Source organism: Rhynchophorus ferrugineus, unplaced genomic scaffold (assembly GCF_030347505.1).
Source record: "Rhynchophorus ferrugineus isolate W39M unplaced genomic scaffold, kcgeb_rfMv2 rfM3, whole genome shotgun sequence".
Classification (NCBI taxonomy): Eukaryota; Metazoa; Arthropoda; class Insecta; order Coleoptera; family Curculionidae; genus Rhynchophorus; species Rhynchophorus ferrugineus.
This window is the reverse complement of record NW_027472582.1, coordinates 15,220,042-15,234,752: the sequence shown is the minus strand read 5'-3', so window position 1 is coordinate 15,234,752 and position 14,711 is coordinate 15,220,042. Positions and strand designations below refer to the sequence as shown.

The 14,711-nt window shown below is 30.2% G+C and overlaps 1 protein-coding gene across 3 annotated transcripts in view; it reads right to left on the bottom strand.

Moving 5' to 3' along the window:
- The window catches only part of AdamTS-A (ADAM metallopeptidase with thrombospondin type 1 motif A), a 367,686-nt gene that overhangs the window by 123,057 nt on the left and 229,918 nt on the right, over positions 1–14,711 (bottom strand). For all 3 annotated transcript variants that reach the window (XM_076401036.1, XM_076401039.1, XM_076401037.1), the window contains exon 4: positions 12,401–12,535. In XM_076401036.1, coding sequence (XP_076257151.1) covers positions 12,401–12,535 — 135 coding nt within the window. The remainder of the gene's footprint in view (positions 1–12,400; positions 12,536–14,711) is intronic.

The following is a 14,711-nucleotide window of genomic DNA, read 5'->3' as shown; positions in this document are numbered from 1 at the left end:
CAAAAGTTTGACGTTCAGGGCGATCGGCCACTAAAGGCGGATTGTAGTATCTCAGTTTCTCATTCATAGACTATTAGAATATTGGGTCACCGGAACTTCGGAAACTATTCATAATAGGGATACCATAAGGATTTGGGTAGAAATAGTGTCATTTAGAAGTAGTAAATAATTTTCAGACGATACTGAAAAATAATTTTATTAGAACTATACTATTTTATAACAACTGTCCTGACGGGATAACGACGATGGTCATCATTTTGACTGCGAACTACATAGTGTGATTGTGTTATAATCTAATGGTTCAACGAGGAGATGTGTAAAAATAGACATTGCCAATACAGATAAGTTAGGGGTAAAATACTAGCTTTAGTATTTTAAATGATTTCCTATTTTCTAACTTATATAACTTAGACATCATATGTAATATGTTTATGTTATTTTATTTTTGATTTAATTCTTGAGTGAAAAGATTTCGACTTTCCAAATAGCAAATGGGAAATATAACAATCCATGTATGTTTATATTAATTTTGCTTTGGCAACGGTTCAACGGTTACATAATGAGATAAATACGGTTTTCTCTACGCGTATATTTTATAGGAGCAGCAGTTTTCCATTTCCTTACGAACCACTATAATACTACTACTACGTATAAAATTACGAAAAATACAAGGCACGTACTATTTTTGGCGAGTAACAGGATCAAGTTCAACACGCAAAAGTGCTAACTGTAAATTGGTACATAAAACTCTATCGCTAATGTACTTTTCGTCTGCATGCAAGTTTATTGCATTTTGCATGTTACATATACCTTATATTTTTGGTACGCTTAATACTGTTACTTCTTAAATTCAATTAGATTCTGATTTATGTTAAGTCTATTAGCACTGTATGGGTTATGAAGAGAAAAGCAAAAATATGTAGATTATATTGATAATAGGACACGCTAAGGGTTCCATTTAGACCTACACTGGTACTACATTCCCCTGGTCTAAAAACCAGATTCGTACGAACTATTCATGGTCTTGTTAGCAACTAAGTTTACTTCCAAGAAGGATATTAGAAGTCGAAATTTACCTTTGATTTATTTTTAGTTCTTTTCATTTAATAATTATTAGTTCAATAGTCAAGCAAACACTTATAATAAAGGAAGTAGTTCACCATAGTATTCCTCATGTCAGAATTCAAGCTCAAAAGTGAGTTCAAAATATGGAAAAAAAATTATGGATAATTGGGAACCACTAATTCTACTGAAGGAGTAAAAAAGTGAAACTAAGAAGAGCTTTATATAGTAACTGAAGCGTTGGAGTGTAGAAATGAAAAAAAACCGTTTTATACGCAATTCGTCACCTAATTAGTTACAGCATTCATAAAAATCCTTATGAAGGCGGGAATTAATCATTTAAAATTAATTCTTTATTTCTTCTCTTTCTTATAGTTAAGTATTCAGCTTTTTTCATACAATTAAGAGACAATTAGTTGATATTTTGAATAAAGCGTTGACATGGAACGTCATGTCATCGATACTGTTTTGATGTTCACTAGGGAGTCAAATATGTGTGCGCGTTTCAATGTTGGTGCTTATTTAGGATATGTACTTCTTTATGTAATTCTAAGGATTTGTGTTAACATTATCAAATATATCGGTTATATTGAATGGCAAAGGATCTATTTTAAAAAATGTTTTAGTTTTTAAGTGCAATATTAGAGGTTAATGTGTAAAATGTTAATTTTTTTATATGGTTATTTGGACCGAGGTCGAACTGGCTCTTTTTTAAAAAATTAATTATTTTATATTTGAGGTTAATGCTTATTTCACTGCAGACGGTTCGTACGTAAAAAAGAAAGAAAATCAAGAAAAAACTATAAAGGCAATAAATAAAGTCCTAGACAGAGAGTTAGCCCTACGTGGACTTGTGAGATTTACGAATTTATTACAAAGACGAGTATCTTTCACTAGATGTGTCATTAAGATATGTGGTGATCCTCCAGAATTATATGAGAATGCTGAAAATATTTTACCAATCCGTTTACTGAACTTAGCGAGTCATTACTTCGGAATTATTTCCAAGTCAGAAAATTGTTATTTGAGTTCGCTTACTTGACGTGAAGTTAAATTCGCTTAATTTGACGTGAAAAACAGAGGGAAAAACTTAATTTAACTTAGAAGTGGGAATGGCTGGTCATCGCTTTCTAAAAAGAAATAGGGACTTCAAGGGCAAGGATTGATGACATGGAAAGGAAGAAGTGGTCAAAGTTGTTGAAGAAGAGTAAAAATCCAATGACAGAGAAAATGTGAAGAAGACGAAGTGGATTAAAAACTAAAGTTTTATCTGCAAGATATAGAGATATTTTTATTTAAATTCTGTTAAACATTTTTTCTAACTAGTTACCATTTTTTTATTAAAAGTTCATATATTGCATATACTGTGATTTTCATTCATATTAATCAACATCTTAACTAACAGAATACAAAAAATATTGAATACGCACTGTAATATTTATTACATAAATTGTATAGTAAAAATAGTATATGCAAGTAAAAAATTGCAATAGACAGTTGGTGGGGTTCGATTAAATTATTAGTTCGACTTCTTAACCCACTACGTTAACACCTACGTATCTTTTTTTGTTGGATGCCGATAAGGATCGAACATACAATGAAGCCACGTGATATTAAAGGTGTACTGCCTTATGCATGAAACATAATTACCACCTAACTAGGTAACTGTTTACACATGTTTCATTCAGTTCAGTGAATCAAATTAATTGCTTTTATTTTTGTCAGAAACTTCCTAAAATGTGGTTCTTGAGTTTTTAATATGAATGAAAATAATTTAAACAGGTTAATAGCTCTAATAATGGTATAAAAAACAATGACAAATATGCAGTAATTCCTTGATATTTATTATTATCAATTTTATTTATTTATCTTAGCTGAACCATACTATTTTGATTTATAGTAGGTTAGTTACTTCAATATATTTATTAATTTCAATTACTTATTGTCGGTTTGTAACTTTCGTTCAATAATTTTATTGGTTTTATTGGTCTGCTGATGTTAAAGTCAATTTTGTATAGAAAATGGACGCTTCTATAGCTTGTCGTGGAATCATATTCTCGCATTTCTCTTTCTTTTGGAACAGGTGCTACCATCTCAGTTATGTGACGTTTAGCTCAATTTCGCTTTAACCATTGTGTTGTGTAAACATCCAAATTTTATTATGGACAAATATACTCCAAAATAACGAGCAGAAATAGTGACAATATGCTTAATAGTGCAATTGCCACTCAGCGGAAATTACGTTAAAATTATCCTAATCGTCAGTGTCTCACAAAACTACAATTTATCGTTTACATGCGAATTTTCGACGGTACGGTACGCCAGCAGACAGGCCTCGTTCTGGAAGACAACGGACGTCTCGTAACGCTGAAAATGTGGCTCTGGTGCGCGATAGTGTTGCACAGTCTCCAGAAGCATTAATTCGGACACGTAGTTCCCAATTACACCTTCTACACGCCGTTTAAGGCGTTTTGAAAACTGAAATGAAAATGTTTCCGTGCTAAATTCAATTAGCCCAAAAATTATTACTGAGAGATCCTGATCAACGAGTTGACTATAGTAATTCAATCCTAAGGCTGTCTGGTAAAATTGAAAAATTTTCGTCTAAATTGATAACTAGCGATGAACAGTCGGTTTTGGGGAACATAGATTCCTCAATTAATTCATGAAACATTATTGTATCCACTAAAACAACTGTATGGTGTGGTGTTCATGATGGAAACATCATTGGTCTCTATTTTTTTGAAAATGACCAAGGTGTTGCAGTTACTGTTACTACTTACGGTACCAAGATAATCTGTCTTGACAAAGAAAATGTGTCTGAAATGGAAGAGCAAGAGGACATGTGGTTTCAGCAAGATGGGGCCACAGCGCACACATCTCGTTCAACAATTCAATTGTTGAATGATATTTTTCCACGAAGACAGATCTCCGGATTTAACAACACTAGACTTTTTCTTAAGAGGTTTTATAAAATCAAAAGTTTACGTGAATAACCCCCAAATAATTCAACATCTTAAAGATAATATTCGTCACGAAATTGAAGAAATTCAGCCTCAGATGTTGCAGGAAGTCATATAGATGCCGATATAAGTTTTCAATCCAATGCAAATCAATGCAAATCAAACTTACTTATCTTTTCTTTGAACAAAGTTATAGGTAATCAAAATGGTAGCGGGACTTTTGCTGCACGTTGTATATGCGAGCCATCTACATTGATATAAGGATAAAGGCATAGTACGCTGCTCAGACTTTCGGTCGTTTCTTCTGGACGAAGGTGTTATTTGACGTAGAAAACAGAAAATACATTTGGCCTGTGATATATCGTGAATGAAATGTTTAAAACAATGTTTTTTTTATAATAAAATAGAATTCAAATAGAATTGGTCAGTGTTTATATTTACAGTCGTGTCAAGGGGTGAATATTGAAGAAGTTCAACAAGACGATTCATAACTTATTTATGTATTCTAATAAACAATATTTAAGAGATTTATCTTAAATTTTTGGCTTATCAAAAATGGATTATCAATTAACAACATATTGGATTACGAATAAGTGATAACGAAACACCTGCTAACAAATAATTTAACAGTTAAAACAACAAAATATTAAGTTCACGTACAGACAACATATTGAAAGATTCAAGTATCTACTCTGTGATGATAGTGCTGTAATAGTAATAGCAAATCTAATCTTTCAACTCGATTTTTTTTCGGTTAAATATCTGGCACGTGTTTCAATTACAACAGATGTTATGGCTCGAAGTTAATTTTGCCTACCTCAAACAGATACATACATACAAACGTTAACCGTTATGTGGGTTTTCCAAATTAATTTTGTAAAATTTTCCTTATACAATGACGCATCAGTTTATGTTCGAATTTTCGCCTGTACATTTTTAAAAAATTATTAAATTAAACGATTCTAATTATATACTTTATATTAAATTATTGCGTAAAATATTCAAATTTGAATATATTATTATAAAATATATACGTTTTTTGAATTAATTTTGATTAATTTTTTTCAGAATTTGTCTAAAGTTTTTGTTTTTCAAAGTATTGTTCAATACTGTTTCTATTGGATAATGAGTATTCAGTTATTTTAATTTTTTTGTTAAGTTCCATCGGGAGTTTTATTATGAAGAATTTACAACAGATGGTGTTACTGTATAAAAAATCGCGGATGTTTATATTATTTGGTGGGATTGGAAATAAGTTTTTCATCATAAAGTGATCGAGTCTGGTCAAAACTTTAATTCTAAATTATAGTGTCAACAGTAACTGAGGCAGGCGATTAAAAAACAACTACAACTGAGCAGTTGATCAAAGGTCTTCTATGACGGTAACACCAAACCACACACATTCTTAATTGCTGGGCAAATTCAGAGAAATTGGTTAAGAAATATCCATGCATCCTCGATATAGCTCGAATTTTGATCCGTCTGACTTAGTGTTGGAAACTATCGACTGAAATTGACTATCGACTGTTTAGTAATTGACTACTTTTTACTATCAACTGTTTCAGTCGCTATTTTTGCTTCGACTGATTTTCCTATTTTTACCAGTGTCTGTTTCAGTCGACTGTTTTCAGTCGCTATATTCGGTCCAACTGATTTTGTTACTATTTACTATTGACTGTTCTAGTTGTACTTTTAGTTATTATTTTTTGTTCTACTTGTTTCATGCGACTGATTTTTAATGTTCTGACTCTGAGGTCCTAGCCGCGACCTTGACAAAAATGTACCAAATTTATGCTTACATAGATTTATATGTATATTACATGTAGTTTTATGATATCTTTTTGATAGTTTGCTTGTAAACAACAGTATATTGCATATTAATATTAGAGTATTTTCGTAAGATATTTTTCAACATTTTAATGTAATAGGGTAAAAGATTTAAAATTGGGGAAATTGGACAAATAGAAAAATATTTTGACTGTTTTTATGGCAATAATACGTAATATTTCGATTACTCTCTCGATTTTTGTTCAAAATATTTAAGTTCAATAACAAATAAAGCATTTATATCATTTCATTTAAATCATTTTTAATTATGTCATTGATTAGTTTTTTTTCTATGACTAGGTATATGTTTAATTTTTATATATTATTTATGGTTATAATACATCTTTAATTTTTAGGTTTTGTTTTAAGTTCTATTGTATTATCTATATTAATTATAGTATATTATTTAAAAATAGAAATTAACACATTAAAATACAATAAAACATTTATCGAGAATTATTCCATTCCATAAAGAAATCCATTCTTTTTTACAGATCCACAGTACACTCAAATATAAAAGTAATTCTACTTCGTTTAAAATTAAATTATAAATTGCATATTATGTATAATTATTATAATAGTATTCAGTAATGATTTTTTCCCTTTCTTTATTAATGTTAAGTTCGTAAATAAATTTATACATCTTGGTCTCACTTATATTATACTACTGTTGGAAAATATAACCACATATAAAATTAACTGCTCCAAGAAATTATCTCCGTCCTTTCCTCTCTGACATTGAAAAAAAACCGTCGAACCGTGCATTTCACTGAAAATAGTAATTACTCTTTTCAGTTGCTAAACTTTTTGTTTGACTATCGACTGTTTCGACCGTTTTGCGACTATCGACTGTTTCGACTGTTTTCAGTCGATATTTCCCAACGCTGGTCTGACCACTATTTCATTTTGGATCTTTGCAAGACTCCCTTAGTTGCTAGCTCACGTAATACAGTTTCTCAGTTTTTCTGTCTAGAAATATCGATTCTAGATCTGCAGTGACTGAATTATGGTTTTGTAAGCTACTAATACCATATATCAAAATGGTACATATATAAGAATTTGAAAGAAATATGAATACATTCGCTTTGAAGAACATGAAACGATCGAAATATGTTTTTCCTCGATATTTTTAATAGTAGTTTCCTACACCGTTTTCTAATTTAGTGCTATTTTACTGATTTAATAACTAGAACATTCAAATGATGATCCAGCTCCTAGATAAATTGCTGCAGGCAAAGCCGATTATTGAATACAGAAGATTGTGTGAAATTAGAATCAGTTGTAAATTCAGAGAAGAAGAATTAGTGCTTTGAGTAATATTTCCTTTCGTGTTTAAACATTATGAAATATCAATAAAACTCTTTATATATGCGTTTTTAGATAAGTTCGCAGAATAACCGATTACAGCTGTTTTTTCTATAAAATGGATTAGTCTACAATGAAGAAAAAATCCATGTAATAAATCTATTGTGTGGAGAAACATAGAAGAGAACAAGTGTGTATACGGCAACTGAAACAAAACTTCCTGCAAACATACATAATTGATGCGATTAAGCGTAAGCGTAACGTAAAATGAATTAACTATTTTGCCTCATTTGGAATCCAACCTTGTCTTGACCAAATAGTGCTAGTTCTACTCCAAGGATAAAAATCAGTGATTCACATCAGTAACATTAACCTTAACGTCAGCATACGTATGTACGTTTAACGTAGATAAATAGTTTGATACCCATATGTCTAGAAATTTCTGAGATGAACATCCGATTCTAAAAGAAAAGACTAATAGTTTCTAGAGATTGCTTTATTTAAATGCTTAAATTTAAATAATTTTATTCTTTTTTTAATGACATTTATTCATATACATTTTTCACATTTAATTAATAACATTGTCACTCTTTAGGCTTTTTTACAAATTTTTTTCTATCTTTCCAATGGCATAGCTATATTGTTATATATTATCCATTCATCTACCCATTTTCGTACTTGTTTTTCTATTTCGATGTTTCTGTATCTTACCCTGTATTATATCAGGAGATTTAAATTAAATAAGAAATGAAGCAGTGACTAAATACGACGTTCGCAATATTAGGGTATTTCTTTATAAATAAATGAATATGTCACATAAGAATATACATAGACGGTTATTCACACAAAAAATATCAATCCTTTCCAAAACGAAGACCAATTTAATTCTTTTAAAAATTTAAAATTGTATTTTGAATACACCTCGAACCAGTTTTGTCTTAATATCTATCAGTCTATATCAATAATTGTCAACTCCCGCAAGCAGATGATGCTAAATATCATGGTATGCACCTAGATCGATGCCTAACTTGGAAGAAGCACATACTCGCCAAACGGAAACAACTCGAAGTTAAACTGTATCAAATATATTGGCTTATCGGGCGCAAATCTATGTTTTCATTAGAAAACAAGATGTTATTGTATAAATCTACACTCAAGCCTATTTGGTCATAAGAAATCCAATTATGGGGAACCGCTAGCAAGTCTAATATATCCATCATACGACGGTTCCAAAATAAAGTATTGCGTGCCATTTTCGATGGTCCGTACTATGTTTCAAATGAAGTGATACAATGCGATATAATGTATTCGTTTAGATAATTTAATCAGGTAAATATGCGAAGTGCGTAGACTAAAGGGTCTAACACCATCCGATTTTTCAAATAATAAGACTATTTAAATAGTATTTTGTAGTATTTAATAGTATTTAATAGTATTTTGTTCAGGAGAATACCTAATGAAGTGATTTTCTGCATATCATTTATATATAGTATAAACATAACAAATACCTATTGCCCTTTGGGCAAATTGTGGAACCACTAAGAGTAATAAAAAAATTACGCACAAATTGAATTAGCAGGCATTATATTCAAAGTCAAATATAATAAAAATATTACCAATATCCATTGATCTACATAGATTGTCCAACTCATACCACCAGTTCTAGTTAAAATTAATGTTGATTTTGGTATGGTGGTAAACCATTAAGGCCGTGGCATGAGTTTATACGTCTTGATATTCGGGTTGGAATAGTTTGAAGCTGTGAAAGATGATACGTTTTTACAAAGAGCTTCGAAATTATATGATTTTAACCTCATGTCGTAGCTACGGTATATAAGAAAAAGAAATATGACCGAAGGGGAAAATATTGTGGTTCATTTCATTTCTTTTATGAGCAGATATCCTCAACTATCTGTGCGTGTAACTAGTCTGACGGCTACTCTCGTAAACTGTAATAAAACAAACGTGTAATATCTTATTGCACTTTTTAAACGTGATGTTTCTTAAAATTAAGAGTTATATGATACAATGAATGTTATATTATCTAAATGTTATTTAACGGTACTAGGAACTTACTTTAATTCGTTTAACAATAATACACGTATAATAAGGTATTGCCTGTTCTGGTGTATGAATCAAATGAATAGGAGAGTAAAAATTTAAAATGTTTCATGGATAGTGTTCAATTAAGCACCTTTATAAAAGAAAAGGAGGTTTTGTAATCAAGACTGTAACCTGTATTTATTAAATCCAGTAAATGCTGTATTTTTGGTACATTTTGGACTTATACTCTTTTTTAGTTTATAGTCTTTGTTCATAATATTTAAGTCAATAACAATGTACTATTAGAAAATACGTTATTAGTTGTCAGATTAGTTATTGTTTTTTGCTGTAGTTTGAAAATGTATTTTACAAATATTAACTAGTAGTTAAATATAATAATTTATTAAAATTTTATTTTGGATTTCCCCTATAACCTAATAATAAACCTGCTTGCGCTCCCTCAGGTGACTCGGAGGAACAAAACTTGGTTACAACTTTGTACATTGGAGATCGCATTCTAACCCTCTCTATTCTGTAGTTGTGACAAAACAATAATTTTTTTAATTGCTTTTTTTAAATGAAATCTTATACGTTTATGTAAACAATTAGTAACAATATGAAGACAAGCATACTACCAAGGCCATAATTTTCCATAGGAAGCGTTACGCATTGCGCGTCTCGCAACTTAAGATCGACACCTCAACAATTCCATGGCTGGATAACGTCACGTACCTCGCTCTCCACTTCGACCCATAGTTCGGTTGGCATTCCCAAATCTAGGAAGCAATTCAGAAAGTATCGGGGTAGCAAACCTGCTATCTTCTCTGATCTGCCCTTCTAGCAGACTTCCCATCTCCATCAAATGCTTATTTTACAAGATGTTCATTCGGTCCGTACATTTCTACGGATCTAATGTCTACTTCAGGATTGTCACGCCCAACCAGGTGAAATGGTTTAAAGCTTTGAAAAATAAGCCCCTCAAGAGAATCTTAAACGCTCCATGCTTTGTGAGAAATAAACAAATTCACAGGGAAACTGACACTCCAGAAATCAAGCACTTCATATCTCAATCCTTCCACAAACAGCAACTCAGCTCAAGTTCTTCGGAAAACGCGTTTGTTCGCTGGTGGACATGCTGGGAGCTTAGCACCGCGTCACTGCTAACCTCTTTTTTTCCAGGCTGAAACCATCTCAACCGTCGCTGCAGTCATAATTTTTGTCCCTATGCGACAGCATTCAGTCGGGTGTTAACTCAAGTTCGCGAATCTTTAGTAAATTTCTCTGTCTCCGCGACCCGGTATTCGTCATGCATTCTACTGCTTGGTTTTAGGCCAAAGCAAAAAAGGCAAGCGTACTCTATAAAATTACGAGGAATATGTGTCGATCTAAAATGCATAGTGATGAAGTTAGAGGCATTGTATTCTAAATTGGCACAATCGTTAGTACTATAAATGAAATATTTGTTAATTAAAAATTTATATTATCTATATTATTAGATAATTATAATTTATATAAATAGTAACAATAATTGTATGTAAACTGATTATTATTCATTAAACATAATTGATAGAGACATTCAAGTAGCATACATTGAAAATATTTTATTCATCAGTATTTATGATGAGTGGGCATAAATTATTATGCCATTAGTATAGTTCATTAATCCACTGTTATCTATTTCAATATTTATATTATTTTATGTTTATATATTTAATTATTCATGCCGAAATCTCATTATGTAATAATATTATATAGTCGGCATGCAAATACGTAAGTCTAATCATAGACACCTGGTTTGATGTTTGAATCGGCAGCTTTGGGTTTACGAAAGTAGGAAAACGAGCTATTTTATTTAAAAATATGTAAATTTGTTTTTTAATAATATTTCAATAATGTGAATGATGTAGAATAACAGTTAAAAGTGATTCGAACTCGCTTTCAAAATCTTATAGGGAACTCGTTCTTCTCAAAACCCTTTTAATCAAAACAAATATATTCACTCTACATTTGTTTTATTGGCCATACGGATCATGATCGAATAATTTTAATGAGAAGTTTATTATGGGAATAATATCAGAATACTTCATGCCTACCAAGGTCAAGGTTTACAGAAGAATAAAATTAAATCTAAATATTTATGATGAGATATTTTAATCCTTAGTTATATTATATATTGATAGAGGAATGTTATATTAGGAATAGTTAAAGTTTATATGGAGAAGTGAATGAGACGTTGTCCTGTTCAAATGTTTAAAGTATTAAATTGATTAAAATTGTTAAGACCCTTTAATCAAAATACATGTAAACAAATCAATCAATGAGTATATCTGTTTACTAGAGGACCGAAAGTGTTGTTTAAAAACTTAAAACTGTTTTAATTTAATGCATACCAAGTATATTATGTAGAGAAAATAAATATTTTGTAATGCGATTGGATGAACAATATATTTAGTTAATTCTTGAAGGATATAAATTAACAAACTTGATGATTTGCTAAACGTTGAGCATGCAACACATAATTGACCCTATGATAAGGATGGATTTTCTAGCCACAAATAGACATTGTTTGGTCTTGTCAATTAATAATAAAGTTCATTAATATTAAACCTAGAAGTTACATTTATAATTTTAAGAGGCATGGTCGCTCTTTTGGTGCATTTTGAATATATCCTTATTTTCTGTGGCCTTTAGATTGATGAAATATAACCTATTCCAATATTATCTTATCATTGAACTTTGGCACAATGTTTGCAAAATATTTGCATGATAAAATATAAATATGATTTGAGATGATTTAAAATTCATAAAAGTTTTCAACGAATTTGTGCTTCAATAAAAAATATTTATTGTTATTACTTTTTATTTGATCCAGTAATGTTAAAAAACAAAACTGACAAAGGATGCTAATCTAATCAAAACAGTACTTTTCTGATAAATCAAAGTCTTTGTCTTAATTTATGGTTTCCAAACATCCATAACTATTTAATTCTTGACTATTATTTTCCTTAAAGAGTTGTACTACTGTAATTTAACTTCACTACATATGTATTAAGAACGCTTAAATCCTCTTTATATAATTAAGAATCTTGATATTCTTATCTGTGGTTTTTCTAATATTAATAGATTAAAAACGCTCTATTTTCTATTCTACTCTAATTTCTCTATTTTAAAAATCAATTAAATGCTATTAATTAGCTTACCTGTAGAGATATTTGATTTTCCATGTTTATTTAAAACGAACGATATATTTTCATCGTCTGGATTAATTTTCAACGGTTTGACATATATCGCTTCTTCAACACCCAAATCATCCAAATGAGACTTTTCTATGAATTCTGAAAAAGAAACAAAATTGTTTATTAAATATTCTGCCTATCTTTTTAATTAGATAAATTATTTTATTAATATTTGTTATATGATAAAATACCGTCCAGCAATTAGTTCGTTGTTAAAAAAATATTAAGAAATTTTACTGATATTCTAATTGACAATATGGCATCAAGTCAGGTACAAAACTCAGTAATAATTTAACTATTGTTTTCTAGGTTTTTCTAGGAATATTTCATTTTAATGACACAAACTACTGTTGTTTTAAAATTTAATATAAATATTAAAGTAAAGTAAAGGAATAAAGTACTATTATCTGAAAATAATATTTTTTATCTGATTTAGACTGAAATATAATGTGTAAATCTAATGAAAATTTTTGTAATTTCAAATATTTATTAAATATTAAACCAGTGCTACTGTTCCAAACTAAAATTAATACCAGACCACACACTATAAGAGAAATAAAAAACAATAAACTGTAATAATGTATCGAACATCAATCCTTAACCAACATCTCAATCCTTAATCAACATTTTGGTTGAGAAATAATACAGATTGTAATTAACGTTGACATTGATTAAAGATATTTTTCAGCAATATGTACCGACTACCATGGACATGATCGGACGTCCACAAAGAAATTAATTAGCTAAATTGCCTATTGTTCTTACGATCTGACAAGATAATAACGGCTTATTTATTAATGCTACAGTCACAACAAGACAGGATATGCATTCATAATTTTACCTGTACATGATATATGTGTTGATACAAGTAAATAAGTAAGTGGCGCTCGCTGGGAGAAGGTGGTGAGAAACATGTAACTATTTTCAGATATGGAAATAAGTAAGGTTATAAGGCAAGTATGTACAGGCTGTTGGGTCTTTTTCTGAAGTATTTGAGTACATTTTCGCTGATATCTTGATTATTTTTCCATAAGGATCTAAAATAACTAAATGTCATAAAGCCGGCTTGGTGGCGCAGTGGTAAAGGCGATGGGACAGTCCTCCTACTGTTGCGATAGCCGCGGGTTCGAATCCTGCTTGGGCATGGTCGATAAATTTATGTTTGTCATGGTGTAATATTTGTGAATGTCCTAGACAAGAGTGTTAAATCCGATAAGGAGAAAAATCCCTGTCACGCCAGTAACCAAGCTGGGTAAGACCGTATGTCTTCTAGGAAGATTTCTAAATTTGGTCACTCGCCAGTCCGTAGGCTTAATGCTGAGGACCGTGGTTCGGAGCCCACGTTAAACTTTAGGCCCAGTTCAGATAAACCCATAGTTGGTAAAAGGAGATTTTAAAATATATATATATATATATATATATATATATATATATATATATATATATAAAATGTCATTAAATTAAAATATTAAATTGGTAATTTTATGGTTTCAGTCTCGTTCGATGACAATTGATTAAATAACTTGTGATATAACGATGACTCCATGAAAAAAGTGAAAGTGAGCTATTTGGCATGTCATTCATTGCATGAATTAGTGTTAATATTACAGCAGTTAAGACCAACTGAATTCAGATTCATTTATAGAAGAAAAAGCATGACAGAAATAACGAAATTAAAGTAAGAATTGTTTTAATATCCAGTTTATTAGCCCGATTTATCTCTCTATAAATTTCTGACATCTCAAAAAATATATTATGAAAAATTATTTTCGACCAGGAAAAAATAGTATAGGCCGTGTACAAATTTTTTACAGTTTTTCTAGAGACCTATAACAGTGATGGGACTAAATAAACACTAGTAAAATTTATAGAATAAATCCTACAAAATCAAAATTTCAAAAAAAGTCTGATTTTATGCGGAAACTATAAAGAATTTTCCCGAATATTATTCTTGGCAATAATGTAAAAAATATTGGTAAAAGTATTAAAAATCACTGAAGTCATAATTGAAAGCAGTATTTCAGGAGGAGTTTTTATTAGTAGGGGCATTCATCAAATATTCTCAAACTCATAACAAGCTTAGTTGAAAATATAATATTCCAGATATATAATTATTAATAAAATAATAACGCTTGATAAGAAAAAAAGGAAAAAAACCCTATTATATAAACTTTAATCTTTTAACACTCCATCGATATGCTTTCAGAGCCAAGCCGACAGATAAAAAATGTTTTCAATACACTTTTCGCCGTTCAGTTCATTAAAAATTAATAAC